At 42.1% G+C, this 21946-nt stretch overlaps 1 protein-coding gene across 1 annotated transcript in view; it reads left to right on the forward strand.

Annotated features, from left to right (window-relative positions):
• Positions 1 to 21946, forward strand: part of ttc27 (tetratricopeptide repeat domain 27) — a 168082-nt gene that overhangs the window by 81189 nt on the left and 64947 nt on the right. The window contains exon 9 of the mRNA XM_079689264.1: positions 5155 to 5221. Within this exon, the coding sequence (XP_079545390.1) occupies positions 5155 to 5221 (67 nt within the window). The remainder of the gene's footprint in view (positions 1 to 5154; positions 5222 to 21946) is intronic.

Raw genomic sequence — 21946 nt, forward strand, 5'->3', positions numbered from 1 at the left:
TTAGAATATCACACGTAGCTATTTTAATTACCTCTCAAACTACCTAATCTAGTTATAAATATTTTTAGTTTTACTGTCAGGTCACTCATTACTGGAAAAAATTGTAACGGAAACTCTGACGGAGGCAGAGACCAAGTGTGCTAATGTCGACTCCCTGATAGAGCCAGTCATGTCCAGCTTCATTGATCCATCACAAAAGGAGAGAAAACGCACACAAAGTGTTTCTAAATCAACCTGTCATTGAGCCTTTGTCCCTTAAAAGAAACAATAATTTACCACACATTTTGGCTAATACAAATGAACCAAAATAAGCTTTATTTTCATATATATTTAAAAAACTATTTTATCAATTATAAATAGTTTTTAGTTGCAGTTCTAGAAAGACCTTTGCATTGCCATAAATGTGGACATACATTCGAGAATCTATTGCAATAAGTTTGATTTTCTGAACGAGCATCACTTTTAAATTAGGGCTGGGCGATATATCGAGTTTACACGATACATCGTGGATTGCACTCCATGCGATGTCGTAAATGACCACATCGTGAACATCGAGTATTATGTTGTCAAATAAATTTCCCGCCGCCGCCAAAATGAGCTTTCCTTTCTCCCTCATAGACACAGTCACACACGCAGGCACACACGCAGGCCCCCATCTAACTTGCACACAAACATTACACACATGCACAGTGACAGAGAGCAGGGCTCGACATTATAAATGGCCCGCTGGCTCGGAAGCACTATTTAGACACCCCGGGCCAGCATAACGTACTTTCCACTTGCCCGCTCGGGCCACTAAGAATATTGCTTAAAAAAAAAAAATGTGTCCAGTGGTATAGGTACTTTGACAAACAATGTTGTTAAATTGTTTCGTTTATTAACGCTACAACATAGCGTTTCGTGAGGCGGTTGTCGTTGTTGGGTAGGGTTGCCACCTTTCAGAAATAGAAATAAGGAACACCCCTCACGCCGCGCGGGTGTCCGAAACTCCTGAAATGCATAGAAATATATCTATTTTTTATATGAACCAAAAATGCTTTGATTTAAATAATTGACATGATTTCACATACCATAATAGCCTCTGGGCCCTGGGGTCACTTGGTGGTCAGTAAGGAAGGGGTAGTCAAGAAAGCATTTACTGTAGTCATACTTAGTTTAAAGTGCTTTATTAGCAATGAACTTGTAAACTTGTATGTTTAAATACATACTGTGCATAGGCTGAACTAGCCTGAACCTGAGAACAGCACCTAAATTAAATAAGCTACAATAGAATGTGCTTTAAGTGTAACATTTGAACCTGAGCATAGCCATAGTAAATTAAACAAAGCCTGCCTGCATAGGGCACGTTAACTGAAACAGAACAGCACCTAAATTAAATAAGCTACAATGGAATGGGCTTTAAGTGTAACATTTGGGAACAATTAAACTTAAGGCAGAAAACAATGAAATGAAACACACTTGTAAACTTGTTACGGGTGATTAGACTGACCTAGGCTGAACTTGAGCATATGCTAGTCTGTATTATATGCATATAAAGTGCTGTAACAGCTGTAACAAAGCCTGCCTGAGGACTCTTTTACGAATCATCTTAAAATGAAACACTTTTGTGAACCTGTTATGATTATCTGATTGAACAAAATGACAAATGAAAAGATTGATAACATCACTCCCTGAGCCAAGTCTGAACCTGGCCGCATACCCTCTGCTTCATAACTGGGAGCCACCAGTGGAGTCAAGATACGCCTAAAGAAAGTGCATAACATAAAACTAATAAACAGATAAAAAATAAAGTGCATAGCTTCCCTCAACTCCTTTATGTCCTTTTTTTTGTTAGAACAGGTTTAAACAGTCCCCTCTCTTCCTCACTTCTTCTTCCAGGAGTACTTCTTGTTACTTCTTGCAGCACTGAGCGGCTCCTTGTCTTTCAGAGCTGTGGTGTGGAACTCTGGACAGGTCTGCTCAAAGTTCAGAGTAATGAGGAGCTCACTCCTGATGAGCTCCACTGAGCACCTGCTCCTGCAGTCACTCCACTTGTTGGTCATTCTGGAGAAGATCCTTTCCACGTATCCAGTGGATGCTGGGATGCTCAGGATGTGTCTCATGATGGAGAGCATGTTGGGCACATCCACTTCTTTAAACACAGCCATCCACCTCGCAGCCACACCCTTGGACTTCCATGCATCAGAATATTCTTCTCTGAGCCTCCTCAGGATTGTATTGGCTGTGGTGCACTCATCGTAAAGCTCATTCATCTTCAATTTATTGATGAGGTTGAGTTTGGTAGCCACCTTCTCAATTTGATTAAAGGTCAGGTTGCCATGTTGGAGTAAGAGAGGCTGCAGTGAGAAGAGCCAGTTCTCTTCGGAGAAGTCGAACCATTTCTCAACATATGAAATGGCTGTATTGAGGAATGCAGTGAATTCGGCCCTTGCCATGTGTGCGTCATGAGGGAGGAGGCGCTGCAGCTTTTGCCTTGTTAGGTACCCATAGAACTGGTCGTCTCGTCTCTGTATGAGCTTTTGCCTGAATTCATCCATGATGGAATACAACTCAACACAGGTGGTTCTATTGCTCTCCAGGCTCTTTACTACTTCCTCAAAGAGGGAGAGTATATTGTTGCAGAAAAGAAGGTAAATCTCCACAATGTCTTCATCTTCCACAGTTGAGTCTCTGTTGAGCTTTAACAAAGCTTGCACTTGCTTGGGACACTCGTCTCCTAGACTGATGAAGTACGACTTCAGTGCAGTCCAGGTCTGCATCAGCCGATGGATGGCTGGATTGAGGGAGAGCCACCTGGTTGTCACATGTCGTAGGATCTCTTGGAATTCAACGTCACAAAACTCACAAAATTCTTTGAGTGACTCTCTTCTTTTTGCTGAAATGGAGAAGTGGCCATAGACCTTCAGCACAACATTCTCCACATCTACAGTAAGCTTGTCAAGGGCGTGCTTCACTGTGTTGTTGTGCACTATGTGGGCATGGCAGTTTCCTCGCAGCAGATCGTTTTGTTTTCTCTTCAGGTTGGTGAAAACAGAGTTGTGAATACCATAATTGACATTTGTGTTGTCAGCACTGAATGCAGTCACTTGATCCATTGACAAGCCAAATGTCTCAAGGGATTGTTCCAGGAGAGCTACAATCCCAGCAGCTGACTCATCTGGATTCTCTATGAAGTCCAGCATTTTGTTGGTGACACCAGACTCTGGAGTGAAGTACTGGACAGCAAGACCATATCGCCCAGCCCTACTTTAAATACAAAATACAAACAAATACTAGGACCTTCTTTTGTGAATAAGTACCTTAAAAACTAATCACATCCTTTCAGCTGTATTTTGCAGGAATTGCAATCAGAAAATGTTATTATGCCATTAAGCTAAACCTACATGTTAATCATCATCCTACCTCAGGGTGTCCGCGGGGTCTTAAAAAGTATTAAAAGTTGATAAATCAATTTAGCGAAAATTAAGGCTATTAAAAAGTATTAAACGGCATTTTCCAAGGTATTAAGAAGGTCCACAGCAACGACAACATGAAACAGTGAAACACCCTTTAATTTACTGAAACGACATGTCGGGAAACCCCCCAAGGCGGCCTCATGCATAGCGCGCGCCGTAAAATGCTGCTTATTATTTTAAGTTTCGTTGCCTTGCTCCGCTCTGTGGGGGGGGGGGGGGAAACTAAGCGACTACGGTAACGGGTCCCAAGGTGGGTAGACCGGCATACGCAACGCTCTGGGGGTCCAACGGCTCCGTGTGTAAGCCCTATATGATCATTTTCTGATAACGATGAAATAGCCCGCCTCCCTCTCCCCGCGTCTCCTGCTGCTGCTGGGCTGTCAGAAGAGGGGGAGGAAAAGAGGCAGGCACCGTTTATTAAATATTCTTATATTATTATACAGAGAACAGAGTCGTTATCAATTTGTTTGAAAGCTCAATAAATAACAAAGAAGACCTCTGACCGGCACTTTTCTAATTTTGTACGGAAGATTTAAACTTTAACGGACATGTTGACCGGCGGAACATTTTTTTTACGGAAACTGACGCACGGTCCCCTCGTTCCTTGGAAGAGGCGGTGAGGTGGGTGTTTTTCATCTGCTGTGGACTACCGGAGAGATATACAGCAGGAGAACACGCCGTCCACCGCGGAGAATAAACAGAAGGGCAACCATGCTCCGGGGTCTTCTTCACTGCTTTTGGTGTATTTCGGGAGGCAGCAGCGCCACTTACAGGCCTCGTTTCCAGCATTTCCAGCGGTCTAGTGTGAACGGACACGTTAATGAATCGAATGCGTGTGAACGGAAGCCTTTTTTGCGCTTGCGTATGCGTCCTCGTGGGGCCGGGGTCTAAGCCAAACTATATCCGGTCACAGAGATCTGCTATTTTAAAGTAAAGTCAACACATATCGACCCTAAATATAGTCTATATTAAGAACGAAAAAAATCATAACATATATATATCCTTTTTTGTAAACATATGACAAATGTGTGAGGGTGATGACGTCAGAGCATCGTCCTATGTGCCAGGGCTTAGCCCCGGACAGCCCCAGCCCAATTTAACCCCCGGGTATTTGAGAGGGTGCTCCTATATGGCATTACCCCGCTGAAGCTCACCAAAGTTTAACATATTTCATAGTTCAAAGTTTTTGTCAATTGTTTTGTTTATTGGTCAAATACTGGTTTCTAATGGTTTCTGAGGAGTTTTACTGGAATGCAAGAACACAGAGTCTACAGAAGCAAAAAAGCAGCATACTGCATTAAACCTGACCTTCACAGAGAGGTTGAAGTTCATGTGGAAAGGAGGCTTCAGTAGTCTGTCTGCACTCTGTTTAGTTTTGCTATCTTACTATCAATATAGTAAATGTGAGGTAAAGTGTGTAGCCAATGTAACCGGTTAGAACTCAAAGTTGGAATGAGGTCTTAAAATGTATGGAAAGGGTCTTAAAAAAGGTCTTAAAAGGTATTAAATTTGACTTCAGGATTCCTGCATATACCCTGTACCTATTAAACATGATCATTTCAGTGTTAGCATTTTCATCACATTAGAAGCTGAGGTAAGAATGTATCTTGACGCACATTCACAGAGTTGCTGGAGAAACTGTGGACTCTAGTCTAGTTTCAGGATGTACCAATGGTTGACTGAGTGTGTTGTCTTGCAGCACGGACTTCCAGAAGAACAACCCCGTTCACAAACTGACAGCAGAGGAACTCCTGGCCTTCACATCCGTAAGTAACTGTTCATCATGGTTCTGATTTGTTATTTACCATTGCAGTTACAGATATTAGGTTTGTGACGGATTGACTTGTGTGTGTGACATTGTCATGGCTGGTGAGTTGCTCAGGAAGAGGGAGGCACAGTGTTTGGTGTGGGTATCTATTAATTACCTCATCTTGTTGCTTCCTTTGCATTGTTTTCCGACCAGACGACCATCGCCACCTACTGCTTACCTTAATAAACCTTCTCCTAACAATCGCATAACAGCTGATTTGCTCTTATGACAAAGTGTTTCAAACTCTTAACTGCACTTTGATTCTCATTAAAGGAAACAATATACATGTATTAGCTTACGTAATGAATGTGTTTAAACAGGGAAAAATAATAAATATTTCACACTGTTGCTCACTACATGAATCATGTTGGCTTTGAGACCTTCATCTAGTCCAGGGGTGGGCAAACTATTTGGCTCGGGGGCCACTATGAGTTTTAATTTTGACAGACGGGCCGGGCCAGTAGCAGATCGGTAAAAAAATAGCTGTCCACTCCTCATTTTACACTCTGCACTCAATGTTGTCTTTTCTTTGGTCCACTCATTGTTAAAGATGCGGGTTCAAAGGTGAATAAGGTTCAAAGGTGAATTATTGCGTCATTGCGTCATCGTTTGTGTCATGACGTAACCGTTTACGTGCCTTCTTATGACCCACACAGCGTTTTACATCGCAGATTTTCTCCGCAACACCGCTCACAACAACATCAATAGAGGACTGCGTCGGGTAGTTTTTAATTATACGAAGCCAGATTAAAATTAAAGAACTACTTCTGCAACCTTGTACCTTTCTCCAGAGTGCCGTGGTGCATCGTTATTAATGTGGTTCAGGTGCATTACCGCCCGCTGCAGTGCTGCTCGTCTAACGGAGTGTATTCTCCTGTTAACTCGCGGCAGCGGCCGCTGTAAAGTTTTCATTGTGTGACTTTCCCACAAGCAGCTGATAAATATCCCCCATCCCCATAAGTGAATGTGTTTTAGTCTGAAAGCTGTTCGGCATCACAACGCTGTTATGAAAGTTTCTCTGGCATTCTATAGGTGATGTTAGCTAATCAGACTATCTTGACTACTTGCTGATATCATATTGTGGCATAAGCCGTTTTCTACACGCATATTTTACCGGCGTAGTTTTCGTTATGATTTTACTTCTGATGGCCAAATGTAGCCCATGTATTGATTCCATCCGATAGCTGCAATAATACAAAACAACAGGAAAACGTCTGCCTCTTCACAATGGTCAATAACAGTGAATCGATGGTTATTAAAGTAAGGTAAAATACACAGAATCACACTAAGCCTGGTTAGTGTTGCCTGACTTTATATAAGTGTTTTATAAGTGTTTGGTCGCGTTCTAATCACTTTGCTCAGCGCTACGGATTGTTACAACTTGTATTCGCCGGGTTGCCGAGTGCGGCCAGCTGAGAGAATAGACCAGACTCCAGCAAAGGTAAATTGTGTCTAGAGTGCGCCATCTAGTGGGATCAACTGAAATGCAGGGTATTGCAGGAAAAAGGCAAAATGAATGCGGTCTTTACTATAATTTGGACAATTTTGTACCAATATTTGGCGGGCCGGATTCAAAAGCCCAACGGGCCGTATATGGCCCGCGGGCCGTAGTTTGCCCATGCCTGATCTAGTCCCACTGTTTGGTGTGCTAGAAAAGAAATCGACCATGTGACATAACATATTCTGGAAAGAGAAAAGGCTGCATTTCAGCTCACATCAGGTTGAACATGAGCCTTGTTTTAAAGTGTAGGTCCTGGATTCTGATAGTAGTCCAACGTTTCTAATAGTCTATTCCAGCGGTTTTCAAAGTGTGAGGCGCCCCTCCCCGGGGGCCGCCAGAGAGCTTCAGGGGAGGCGCATTGTGAGAAAAAAATAACTAGAAACAGTGAAATCTAGCTAGTTAACTTCAATCAACTTTATGCGAGCTTTATGGATCGATTTTTTGTGAAGTTACCTAAAGTGAGAGAGGAGACAGCGTCTGGCAGAAAACGGAGGAAGTATGACCACGATTATTTGAAGCTAGGATTTTGGCAGGGGCGGACTGGCCATCTGTGTGTTCTGGAGAATCACAGAACGGCCGGTCGTCAGCGGGCCGTTGACGGCCGGCTCGGTTCGCTTGCGGCCGGCACCGCCCTTTATTTTAATTTGAATAATACTTGCTTTGATCAAAAGCAAGTACCGGTCAAGGCTGCAGCCAGAGGATGATCTGCGTTTAGTCCTGTCTATTATTATCTTATTTGTATAACAAGCTTGAAATGTATCCTTCCTATTTCCTCTTATTATAGAGAGAAGAAGACCCACCCCTTCCGGTGGGACTCATGGGACCTTATTTCGAAAAAAGTTTGTATTGAAGTCAATGGAGAGAGAAATCTTTCGATCCCGTTTGAATTGTGCCATGAATTACACATATGATGTTTGTCAATCTTAAAAAATCATGTCAAAAAAGTCAGTTTGTCGTAAAACATTTGAAATATAAGACTATGAAAAATACGCAACTTGAAAGGCTACAAATCCCAGAATCCCGGTCCCGCATGCTGGCTCTTACGGAACCGACTAATTCCCCTTTTGTCTATGTACAGCTCTCAACATGCCCAGACTTGGAGTGATGTTCACCTCTTTTAATACTTTTCGCCTCATTCTGAAAGAAAGCAGTGAAATGTGCCAACGTGACGGCCGTCTTGGTGTGTGGTATGAGATGGGAGATGTAGTTCATTGAGAGGTTTTCACAAAAAAAAAATGTGTTACTTCACAGTTTTACGACACATTTTAATTTTTTTGACTTGTAAAATCCTATTTTAAATTGACAAACATCATATGTGTAATTCGTGGCACAATTGAAACGGGATCGAAAGATAATCTTTCTCTCTCCATTGACTTCAATGCATAACTTTTCAGAAATAAGGTCCCATGGAGGTCCACTGGAAGGGGAGGGACTTCACCTCTCTATAAGCAATCTGAGGCTCCTGTTTTAAAGAATGAGTTAACAAAATGAAAATCTTAAAGTACATTAGCATATAATTTACCTATATTTGATTGATTTTGTTAATTTATAACTGAATTCACGAGGCAATATACCTCTAGTGAGTGGCCCAGCCCTTTGTATTTTTTTCTGTATGTGGCCCTCGTGAAAACAGTTTGGACACCCCTGCACCGGTCTATACTTTAGCGAATGGATTCTATCCATTATCAATATCTATTTAAAAAAATGCAAATGTGTGCGCAGTTTGGCATGAGGTATTTGGCCACTTTGTGAAGAGTTGTTCAGTAATAATGGGAGCTCATTGAGCAGAGAGCTGGAAGAGAAGCTGAGGCAGCTGCTGGCTCTGTGAGCAGGCATCTTCCCAGCCTACATGTAGATCCAGGAATCTGCAGGCTGGTTAGATGGTTGTCACATGTCTGGTTGTCTTCATCGCTACATTCTGTCGCTGTCCTGGAAGGTTGTTGTCTAGACTCCATATAATCCACAAAGATGTGAATGAAAAGGAGGCTATGTCATCTCTAACAGGAAATCCTGCCAAACAGGTGTAGAATTGTCTAGATCTTGTTTCTCAGAGGGTTCTGTCAGCAAATATAATAATACTCCTGATGTGCCCATCAGCAGCTCCTTCAGGTCACACAGAGGTGATGTGAACCCACTTACTTCCCCTTAAGACCAGCAGGCAGTACCGTGAAGCAGATCCTCCTCAACTCTGCAGAGCTGCACCCTCACATGTCTGATCCCTCTCCAAAGCCTTATGAATCAGAACTGATCCAGGGCCAGTCAAAAACCCTTTTGCTTTCTTCCTGTGTAGTATGGTATTGTATAGTGTGTTATGGTTTTTACAAATTCAAACGGGTTAGGTATGTAGAGTGGGTCTCAAATGTATAATTACAATATTTTGTTTACCGTTAACTGACTGTTCCTTCTTTTCACACGTCTTTTTAATATAGAAAATGTAAAAAATGATAATCACACAAACACAATCAGGCCAGTTGCTTATCGAGGCCTGTGGCCTGTACGACGAAAACAGTTCAAAAGACCCTGAATATGTTGGAGTTATCTAAAGGCTTAACTAACCCTAAAAAAACATGTCGTCCTACGACGCTGGTTATCAACTCGGTAAATCAACCCAGGGTTTCTCTGTCCGGCTGAGAGCGCGTCCACATTAAAGGGGCGGGGTTAGCAACATTTGACCAATCACAAACATGGAGAAGCGTACTGACAGGAGTGGATCTGACTTTAATTACATTTGACTCGAGTGTTTCGTCAACTTGTATTGCTTAAAATAATACTTCGGCATACAGTATGAGACAATGTGTTGCACGGCCAGATACGGCTTGAGAAGCTGACACAGATAAGGACATATATTATGATGTGATATGAAGTATAGGTGGGACACGTCGGCGTCTTTCCTGCATACAGCAGTTTAAGCTTTATTTACTTTATCCTGTAATATGACTTGATATCGTTAACCTGTTAAGCCCCATAGCCCCCACCTTTTTTTTTCTTCATGAAACTGTGTCTCAAGGCTTAACATTTAACAAACTATTAATGTGTCATACCCACTTAACGGGAAGAAACTCAACTAGCTGTCGATATGAACCATTTTTACGCACTTAGCATAGAACTCACGTTAGAAATACTTTATTACTTATCGGATCTGCACAATCAAGATATCAGATTAAAGCTGAGATTCTACAGATTCTAGAGGTATAAGTATCATCACTGTGCGACCAAAACTTGGGGCAGCAAATAGAAACCCAGACAACCCACAACGTAGCTTTACTGAGCAAACACGGCAAATATGTCTTACCTTTGCTTTTTTTTTTATCAAAAGTTGTGTTCAATGGCATTAAAACGATAAAAACGCTGCTGAAGGTTAATCCAATGTGTCTGTGTCACTTTGAAATGATAATACTGGTAATCCATTATATTCTGTCTCGATTCTGCCTTTTCTACATCCAACTCACAGGTTTATCATTGCTTTGAGAAAAAAGATTTCCTTTTTAGTAGTGAAGATATGGTAATTTATTCTGGGAATGTCATTTTCGAGCCTGAGGCCTGAAAAACAGGCTTGGGGCTTAACAGGTTAAACTCCCCACGCAGAGCTCTGATTGGTCAGCAGGCGGTCAGCTCTTATTGGTCACGAGGCATTTCTTTCACTGAGTTTATCTCTTATCTGGAACATTATCTTTTCAGCATAAGTTACCATTGAGATCTACCCCGGTAAGAAGTGAACCAGCGTTGTAGGACCAAAAACCCAGAGTTAACCCTGAAGTTACCTCGCTAACCGCAAATCCTGCTTCGTAGTACAGGCCACAGGTAAACTCATAATGCTCTATTTATGTTATTTTTATTTCCAATAGTCTCAATTTTGCCATATACAGTGGGGCAAAAAAGTATTTAGTCAGCCACCAATTGTGCAAGTTCTCCTACTTAAAAAGATGAGAGGCCTGTAATTTTCATCCTAGGTATGCCTCAACTATGAGAGACAAAATGAGAAAAAAAATCCAGAAAATCACATTGTCTGATTTATAAAAAGATTATTTGCAAATTATGGTGGAAAATAAGTATTTGGTCAATAACAAAAGTTCATCTCAATACTTTGTTATATACCCTTTGTTGGCAATGACAGAGGTCAAACGTTTTCTGTAAGTCTTTCACAAGGTTTTCACACACTGTTGCTGGTATTTCGGCCCATTCCTCCATGCAGATCTCCTCTAGAGCAGTGATGTTTTGGGGCTGTTGATGGGCAACACAGACTTTCAACTCCCTCCAAAGATTTTCTATGGGGTTGAGATCTGCAGACTGGCTAGGCCACTCCAGGACCTTGAAATGCTTCTTACCAAGCCACTCCTTTGTTGCCCGGGTGGTGTGTTTGTGATCATTGTCATGCTGAAAGACCTAGCCACGTTTCATCTTCAATGCCCTTGCTGATGGAAGGAGGTTGTCAATCAAAATCTCACGATACATGGCCCCATTCATTCTTTCCTTTACACGGATCAGTCGTCCTGGTCCCTTTGCAGAAAAACAGCCCCAAAGCATGATGTTTCCACCCCCATGTTTAACAGTAGGTATGGTGTTCTTTGGATGCAACTCAGCATTCTTTCTCCTCCAAACACGTCTAGTTGAGTTTTTACCAAAAAGTTCTATTTTGGTTTCATCTGACCATATGACATTCTCCCAATCCTCTTCTGGATCATCTAAATGCTCTCTAGCAAACTTCAGACGGGCCTGGACATGTACTGGCTTAAGCATGGGGACACGTCTGGCACTGCAGGATTTGAGTCCCTGGCGGCATAGTGTGTTACTGATGGTAGCCTTTGTTACTTTGGTCCCAGCTCTCTGCAGGTCATTGACTAGGTCCCCCCGTGTGGTTCTGGGATTTTTGCTCACCGTTCTTGTGATCATTTTGACCCCACGGGGTGAGATCCTGCGTGGAGCCCCAGATCGAGGGAGATTATCAGTGGTTTTGTATGTCTTCCATTTTCTAATAATTGCTCCCACAGTTGATTTCTTCACACCAAGCTGCTTACCTATTGCAGATTCAGTCTTCCCAGCCTGGTGCAGGTCTACAATTTTGTTTCTGTTGTCCTTTGACAGCTCTTTGGTCTTGGCCATAGTAGAGTTCGGAGTGTGACTGTTTGAGGTTGTGGACAGGTGTCTTTTTAAACTGATAACGAGTTCAAACAGGTGCCATTAATACAGTTAAAAAGTTGAGGACAGAGGAGGCTCTTAAAGAAGAAGTTACAGGTCTGTGAGAGCCATACATCTTGTTTGTTTGTAGGTGACCAAATACTTATTTTCCACCATCATTTGCAAATAAATTCTTTAAAAATCAGACAATGTGATTTTCTGGATATTTCTTTCCCCTCAATCTGTCTCTCATTGTTGAGGTATACCTAGGATGAAAATGACAGGCCTCATCTTTTTAAGTGGGAGAACTTGCACAATTGGTGGCTGACTAAATACTTTTTTGCCCCACTGTATATATATTTTTAATTCCTTCAAACTGTCAATGAAACCACATCTTCTCTGTGTTTATTGCAAACACTAAAAGTCAAGTGAAGAGAACGATTGTGCCATTTGTTCTCCTTTTAACCTAGTTTTCTTGTTAACATTTTTCATGGTATTTTAAACTACACACATTAAATCTGAGAACATTGGATGAAACTTGAGGATATGAAATGGAAGTTTTAAGATATGGGATGAAATTTGAGGAATATTAAATGTGATGTCATCTAGACTCTTCTCATTGTGATGTTCTTGTCCAAGTGTGACACTGTGAGAAATGAATCCAGTCTCATCATTCCTAAGTGATGAATCAGAATCAGAATACCTTTATTAGTCCCACAGAGGGGCAATTTGCAGCGTGACAGCAGGAAAGAGCCACAGACAGCTTAGTGTTGCATATTTTACATGCGTTAAAAAAAGTATTAAGTTATAATATAATAAACAATATGCTAAAAAAAGATAAAAAGTTACATAATTTTCAAAAATACAGATCAAATCTACAAATCAAATCCTGTAGCAGTTCTTAGGATTTAGCAGCCCGGAATATATTAGTTATTAAAGATGGCATATGTATATATTGCACATAAAGCACATATTGCACATAGTTTGACAGTATTTAACAGCAGCAAGTTACACAATCTACAAAATACAAGATACATACAGATGTAGCACTGAATTTCAGACTCCAGCTTACAGCTTCCTGCCTACGACCTGCCAAAGACCAGTATAGAGGAATGTTAAGCCCTCCCACTATTTTCCAAGAGGGCGTTGCCAGATTTTCAATTTCAGGTTTTAACCAGGAGATGGCGCTTCATTCACAAATACAGAAAGACAAGTTTCATGGACTTTCAGTTGTGTTATGAAGAGCATTTGAACACATCAATATTTTAGATCAACTAAAGTATATTTAATCTTGTAATTCAATAATATATAGTCTTTATATATTAAATAATAATAATTATAATGTAAATGTTTGCATTACACTTCTTTATTTGTTATGCTCATACTTTTACCTTTACAATCGTTTGCTTTAATATGCAGTATATTTTTTGTATATTTTTGTGTTTGCTTCCTCCTGCTCCCTTTCGGACACATACTGTATGATTTATTATTATTATTAATATGAAGATATTATTAAGATAAGATAAGATGTTTACTTTATTGATTGAACATTTTAGTTTAGAATGTGCTGTCTGTCCCACGGTAATTCAGAAGGCTCACAGGTCACATTCCGACAATTATTTAAAACAATAGGTGCTTTCACACCGTCTACAGTTTGATTTGTATAGAGGGAGCGCTGTGGCTGAATGGCCAGCGATTAGGTGTGGCGCATTTATCATAGGTGATCAGAGCTAACTGCCTGCCGTCAGATTTCATTTAAAAAACAGATCTGATTTTAAGACTATTTCTGCGCTCATAAAGAATGAGAAGAATAAGAATAATGCGTATTGAACTGGTTTAATTAATTAGTGAGTTTATTTAACAATAAAACCACCAATCGGGTCCATTTGTGTGATGTGTGTTTTTTTTCAATAAAATATTAAAGTCTCCCAGTCCGTGACTTTTCCTGAAAGTGTGTTATGTAGCACCCTATGTTGTTAAAAATTGCATTCTAATTTGACGGGTTTAGGTAGGCCTATACAAAAACCTCTGGCGGTTCTAGTGTTAAGGTAATTAGGTACAGTAGAAGCCCTTTTTTATCAGTAACGAATTTAGCAGTTGAACATAAAAGTCAACTAACTGAGGGTCACTTGCAATGACAGTGCAATTTAGCTGCTGGAGAAGAAAGATCAGGGGGGAAGGGGGGGAGAGAGCTGTGGTTGATGGGCCATTAGTTGTGTAAATACACAGCTGAGAGCTGCCGTTTCATTCAGACTGTTTAAAAAACGGTAACAACGGACTATTTTTCTTAGGGGATGCATGTCAATTTAAATCAATACATACAACTATTTTTTAAATCAATAAAAACATTTTCTAAATCCATAAAAGGATTTAAATTAATATTGGGAGTCATGTCGTTACTTTGTTGAGAATGTGGCCATGTAATAAGCGGGATAATTTGCAGCGACTTGTTCCTTATGGGGAAAATAACACCCGTCATGTGTGTGTAGAGGTGTGTGTGGTCAAAACACTTTCATGAAGTGAAGGAGGTTTTCCTTCTATAAAACAGCTGTGGGCAGCAGTGAGTGTCACGGACATGAATTCATAGATCAAGGCAGACTGGTGCACACACTCTCCTGTCCTGCCAGGCGACACGTCCGTTCTAAGCCGTGTCCCTCACTCCTCACATCCCAAGCATCCCCACAAGTGTATTATGTTGTTACATCTCAGATTTTATGTTTCAGTTGTGCTCTGTCTATGTTCAGTGATGCAAACTTGTCACCTTTCGGCGAAATTCGCCGTTTTGAATCCAAAATAAGTCGTTTGTGTGATTCATGTAGATCTGCAATACAAATATTTTTGGGGTATGGGGGGGTCTGGGACCCGGAGTAATCTGCCATCATGACACGCATGGTGTTCTTTTTTATATATATTATAATGAAGTGCGAGCTGTGTGCTCGAGTCTTCCTGCCTGTCGGCTCTGCTCATGGATGTATAATAAGGCTCTGCTGCTCCGAGATGATGGTCTAGCTTCAGCAGCTACATTACCTACGGGTGCGTTCGTTAATATTAACTGTGCGTCCGGAGTCACTGTGGCACAGACTGGACCGCTGGTGAACAGCTGTTAGAACGGGCCGTTCAGGTGTTCAGAGCAGAGCTCCCTGTAGGAGCGGCAGAGCGTGAACTGAAAAGTTTTTCTGTGGCAATATTATTTAAGGAATTGTTGAGCGAGCTAGCTAGTTAGCATACATTGTCACTATCTGCTAACGTTAGCCTTCTATTTCTAATAGTTTTTTTCATAGGCTAAAAACAGAGGTGGTATATATATATATTGTACTTGAGTAAAAGTAGAAGTACTCAGATCTTGTACTTGAGTAAAAGTAGAAGCACACAGATCTTGTACTTGAGTAAAAGGAGAAGTACTCAGATCTTGTACTTGGGTAAAAATAGAAGTACTCTGATCTTGTACTAGAGTAAAAGTAAAAGTACTCAGATCTTGTACTTGAGTAAAAGTAGAAGTACCAGAGTGTAGGAATACTCTGTTACAGTAAAAGTCCTGCATTCAAAATGTTCCTCAAGTAAAAGTATTAAAAGTATTCTCATCAAAATATAGTGAAAGTAGCGACAGTAAAAGTAGTCATTGTGCAGATTGGTCCATTTCAGAATTATATATATGATATGTTTTATAATGATTGATCATGAAAGTGTTCTCAAAGCTGGTAAAGGTGCAGTTAGTCTGAATGACTTTGTATACTGCAGGGTAGCTTGTGGATTTGCTCCAGGTGGAACTAAAGTCTGATTTAACACTTGATTATATTTCACATCATTCATCCACATCTGTAAAGCAACTAAAGGTATTAAATGCATGGAGTGGAGTAGAATTACACAATGTACCTCTGAACTGTAGTGGGGTAGAAGAACAAAGTAGCAAAACATTGAAATACTTAAATAAAGTACAAGTATCTCAAAATTGTGTGTTGAGTTTATGAACTTAGTTACTTTACACCATGTGGCTATAAAGATAGAAAGACTAAGCCTTGCACAGAGGCATGAAAATACATTTTCAAAATGCTCAACAGTGCTGCCAAAATTATAAACTGACTGCTTCACAATTTAAAATAAATGCTTTAATATATTTCTATTAGATGTGACTCTTTGGCGTTGCTGTTATTATTAACACTGCTGCTTTAGTTGTTCTGCTAATATCCTCTGTTATTCCTCATTTTAAAGTCGATATTCTGTGGGGTGGGGGAGCCGGGGGCTCGGATCCTTGTCACCTTTTTCATACCTGATGAGTTTGCACCCCTGTATGTTAAAAAGCCTCAGTCACCTTAATTCATGTAATAAAAACATCTCAGGTCAGTAACACTCAAAGCTAAATGTGCAATACCATGTTCAGTTATGTTACTATTTATAAAGTTATTGTTGTTACATCAGAAGATGTACATATTGGAATGATTTCTTAACTTACAGTAGGCTATTTTTTTACAATGTGTGTTGGAAGGATTTATTAAATTACTATGAATATTGTCATTGTTGAAGGCTTTTAGAGAAGGATGAACTATAAGCCTGAATAACATAACATTTTATACCTAAAAACATAAAAGCCACAATAAATGAATCACAATTATTCTAGTTATTTTTACCTCCCGTATTGCTTTCAACCAACCAGCTTTTATGGTGTTGTTACGTCACTAACTGTAAGCTTGTCACATACAGTCTATGTTCACTCAGAGTAACCTCCAGTTAATTTAGCTGCCGGAGAAGAAAGATCAGGGGGGGAGGGGGGGAGAGAGCTGTGGTTGATGGGCCATTAGTTGTGTAAATACACAGCTGAGAGCTGCCGTTTCATTCAGACTGTTTAAAAAAACGGTAACAACGGACTATTTTTCTTAGCGGATGCATGTCAATTTAAATCAATACATACAACTATTTTTTAAATCAATAAAAACATTTTCTAAATCCATAAAAGCATTTCAATTAATACTGGGAGTCATGTCGTTACTTTGTTGAGAATGTGGCCATGTAATAAGCGGGATAATTTGCAGCGACTTGTTCCTTATGGGGAAAATAGCACCCGTCATGCAGATCAGGATCCCTCCGCCACGCTTTGGGATCCTAATCTGCTGACGAGGCTCCATTGAAATATAAATATATTTCGTGAATTACTGAGTTTAGGCACGTTAATAACGTTTGAATGAAGTTGAATACAGTATATTCATATGTGTCAGTGATTTCATGTCAATTCGGCGAACATAAACATAAATGATCGTGGTGAAGATGATGATTAAATTAGGATTAAAAATCGAGAGCCGGGCTGCATTTCCTCCTGTTCATTTTTTTCGACTAAACAACATTATTTTGTTAAATAACAACATGGTGATGTTTTGTAAATGATTATATGTCTCTTATTTAGCACAGCAGTATGATATCCATAACATATGGATCTTAACAAAGTTCCGCTGTACATCCAGCGTACTGTATCTCACTTTATTTCACATGAGCTCCAGTGTGGAACCCCACTGCACCCCCTGGTGGATCATTGATCCATTGCAAAGCTGGCTTCATTATAATTACATTTATCTGTCACAGGGGCGGCCTCAAGTCAAACTGGAGGTTTTCCCTTGAGCGAGGGCAGATCACGTACCAATCACGGCCCTCGCGTTTCAAACTGTCTGAAATGAATCGCTACATCTGCACCTTGTAACAGTAACAAGGGTTTAGCAGCCAGGTATAAATTTCACAGTTATTAACGGCATATATATATTGATTTAGTGGGCAGGTATAAATTACACAGTTATTAATGGCATATATATATTGCACATATAGCACATATTGCACAACGTTGGTTTGTATTTAGCAGCAAGGGGTGTTATAGTCTGTTGTGGTGTGTGTAGGAGGGTCTACTAGTGGCAGTGCTGGTTCTAAAGTCTGACCGCTGCAGGAAGGAAGGGCCTGCGGTATCTCTCCGTGAGACAGCGGGGGTGCAGCATCCTGTTGCTGAAGGTGCTGCACAGTGAGGACAGGGTTTCCTGGAGGGGGTGGGACATATTGTCCAGCAGGGAGGACAGCTTGGCTGCCATTCTCCTGTCTCCCACCACCTCCACAGTGTCCAGAGGACACCCCAGGACAGAGCTGGCCTTCCTTACCAGTCTGTTCAGTCTCTTCCCGTCAGCAGCCAAGATGCTGCTGCCCCAGCAGGCCACACCATAGAAAATGGCTGACGCCACAACAGAGTCAAAGAAGGTCTGAAGGAGTGCCCCCTGCACCCCCGAAAGACCTCAGTCTCCTCAGCAGAAAGAGTCTGCTCTGTCCCCTCTTGTACATAGCAGCAGAATTATCAGACCAGTCCAGTTTATTGTTCAGATGAACCCCCAGGTATTTGTAAGATTTCACAATCTCAATGTTCGCTGGATGTTCACTGCTGTCGGGGGGGAGTGTCGGCGCCGTCTGAAATCCATCACCAGCTCCTTGGTCTTTGCTGCGTTCAGCTGAAGGTGGTTCCTCTGGCACCCGAGGGTGAAGTCGTGCATAAGCTCCCTGTACTCCCTGTCGTCCTCGTTGGTGATGAGGCCAACGATGGCGGATTCATCAGAGAACTTCTGAAGGTGACAGGTTGCAGTGTAGAGGGTGAAGAGAAACGGTGCCAGCACCGTCCCCTGGGGGGCCCCCCGTTCTGCTGATGATGGTGTCTGATTGACACTCCCTGGTCCTCACGTACTGTGGGCGGTTGGTGAGGTAGTCCAGGATCCAGGAGATGAGGTGGTGATCCACCCCCGAGAGCTGCAGCTTGTCCCCCAGGAGTGGGGGGCTGGATGGTGTTGAAGGCACTGGAGAAATCAAAGAACATGATCCTCACAGTGCCCCCAGCCTTCTCCAGGTGGGAGAGGGACCTCTGCAGCAGGTCGATGACACCGTAATCCACCCCGATGGCAGGCTGGTAGGCGAACTCCAGCGGGTCCATTGATGGTCCCACAAGGGGCCGGAGGTGTCCAAGGACCAGCCTCTCCAGGGTCTTCATCAGCTGTGATGTCAGCGCCACTGGCCGGTAGCTGTTGAATTCCTTGGGGTGAGGGGTCTTTGGCACAGGTACAACACAGGACGTCTTCCACAGTTGTGGTACCCTCCCTTGCTTCAGGCTCAGGTTGAACAGAAGCTCCACAATCCCACACAGCTCATCTGCAAAGGATTTGAGGAGCCTCGAGCTGATGCCATCTGGACCCGTCACCTTCCTCGCCTTACACTTCTGCAGCTCCCTCCTCACCTGGTAGGTTGTGAAGGACAAGGTGTCGTCAGCGGGTGGAGAAGAACCGGGGGTTGATGTGAGAAGTGTCTGTGAGCTGATGGCCGGGGGCTGAGTAGAGGTGGGAGAGGTAACAGGACCATTTCCAGGCAGTGGGACAATAGGGGGTGCAGCAGCAGAGGGGGGGGGGGGGGGAGGGAGGCGCATGACTGATCAAATCTGTTGAAGAAGATATTCAGGTCGTTTGCCCAGAGATGGTTTTCAGGCGACTCCACTGATGTTCCTCTGCTGCAGCTGTTCCTCCATCCTCTTCCTGTAGCTGTTTTTCCCCTCTCTGATTTTCCACCTCAGCTCCCTCTGTTTCCAGATCTGAAGGCCCTTTTTTTCTCTCTCAGGAGAGCCTTTATGTCAAGTTTAATCCAGGGTTTGTTGTTGGGAAAACACCGTACAGTCCTGGTGGGTACGACGTTTTCCTCACAGAAATTATTATAGTCTGTGATGCAATCTGTAAGGCCATTGATGTCCTCCCCGTGAGAGTCAGTGAACACATCCCACGCAGTAGTGTCGAAACCATCTTTCAGAGCCTCCGCAGACTCCTCAGACCACCTCTTCAAGGTACGCACTGGCTGTCGGCTGGAGGTGAACCAGGTTGTGATCAGATCTGCCCAGGGGAGGAAGGGGGGATGAGCTGTATGCATCATTGGTGTTGGCATACAGTAAGTCCAGTGTTTTATTGCCTCTGGTTGTGCAGGTAACATATTGTTTGAAAGTGGGCAGAGTTTTTGAGAGAGAGGCATGATTGAAGTCTCCAGAGATCAGGAGAAGAGCATTTGGGTGCTGTGTTTGCAGTTGGCTTACAGTAGAGCTGATGACGTCACATGCCTCCTCAGCGTTTTCAGAGGGGGGAATATATGCAGCTATCACGATAACATGAGTGAATTCCCGAGGCAAATAGTGGGGCCTCATGCTAACAGCCAACAGCTCTATGTCCCTGTTGCAGATTCGTTCTTTAATAGTGATGTGCCCTAAATTATACCATCTATCATTCACAAACACAGCCAGCCCTCTTGTGGGAAAATGAGTTATAAAAACCAGGCGAATGCATGAACTGGCCAAAATATTACTGAACCATATTCTATACTGTTCTACCGGAGCCATATTTTTGCATTGGCATGATCTGACGCCTCCTGAAGCTGACAGCTGTTAATAAGACCAATATAGCTGTTGTGATGGGTGAGCTGTCCCGTGCGCCTGTAGCCGTGTCAGAAACTCTGAAGATCAATGTGCAGGGTCCGTCGCTTGTGGTAGAAATCAAACAGTCAGAGTTGTCCTTCTGAGTCTTTATTCATCTTTTGCAGATCCTGTTCCCTCTCTTAATCCTTAATGTCCCACTTGGTTCCTTTGATAATGGATGACTTTATGCTAGGATTTTACTGGTCCGGCCCACTTGAGATCCAATTGGACTTTATGTGGCCGCTGAACTCAAGTGAGTGATGTTGAGAGAGGAATAACATTAGGACAATTTACTGTTGCACTAATGAGTCCATCACGACTTGCTAAGCATCCACAAACATCATTAGTGTTTGTTCATCTCGCATGAAACCATTTATAACATCATCTGTATGCATATTTCCATGTTGATCAGTTACTGTAGGTAGAAAGTCATTGTTGTACAGCGTGTTCTGATTAAAGGAGCCAGAACCAAGGCTCATATACAAAGCTAGTGTCATCTTCCCCAGTGTCTACTTGACAGTTTATCAGTACAAGAGCCCCCCCCCCCCCCCCCCCCCCCCTGCTCCCTTTAATCTGATCATCTACAGCGCGAACACTGAGCAGCAGATTATCAGCACAGCACACAGATTAGGACTTTATTGCTGTAATGGGTTTGAATAATGATCTCTGAAGATGGCTGCTCTGCTTGTTACCACAGAGCACAGGAGACGGGCTATAGATGTGTGGAAGGATAATAAAGGGAACTAGATCTAATCCGTCCTTATTTGACACCAGGGTGTCGGTTCTCAGTTCTGTGTGCAGATGTAGATCAGGTGCTTACTGAATTGAATATGCTTATGGACTTCATTCAGAATGAACAAGTGTTTATGAGGAAGCTAAATATGGAGTTTCAGAAGGGAATGAAAGGAAACATTCATAGATATGTGTCTTTGTTTTGCCCGGGGGGGATTTGAATATGTCAACTTTAAGGGGCCCATGTCTAATCAAACCACATTTAAAACAAGTCTCTCCTATAAACATTAACCTGTATGAAAGGTTTGTGGTACTTGTAATGAATCCGTAAATTAAACTTCCTGCACACATTTAGCATGAACTGTTTACAGGAAGTCGTAATTTTGTTAATTAACAACAATAAATACTGCCGACCCATTGTACGACCCTCATGGCCAACATTTACATCTCAATTACATCACATGTGAGTGTTGAGAAGCTAAATAGACATTTGCAGTAAAGTTCAGGAGCCGGGGTAGCAACAGTGCTGCGCGTACATCCCATAAATATTAGTATATATTATATTGGTAAATATTGGTTTCTGCTGGCTATTGTAGACTTTAGCATTGTTGGATTGCTACTTTTTTTTTTTAAAGGTCCCATATCATGCTTTTCCGGTTATTACCCGTCCCCTTGTGTGTTATGAAGGTTTTTATGCATGTCAACGGTCTGCAGAGTCAAAACCCTCAAAGTACACCCTGTAGCGAGTAAAACTCTAACACAGAAAATACCTCCCCAAAACGCCTCGTTGGAGATACGTCACTGTCCATTGATTCTTCCGGGTACCTCATGATGTCATGCGTTACCCGGAACCAAATGGACCAATCCGTGGAGCCGTT

Source organism: Notothenia rossii (genome assembly GCF_949606895.1).
Source record: "Notothenia rossii genome assembly, chromosome: 6".
NCBI lineage: Eukaryota > Metazoa > Chordata > Actinopteri > Perciformes > Nototheniidae > Notothenia > Notothenia rossii.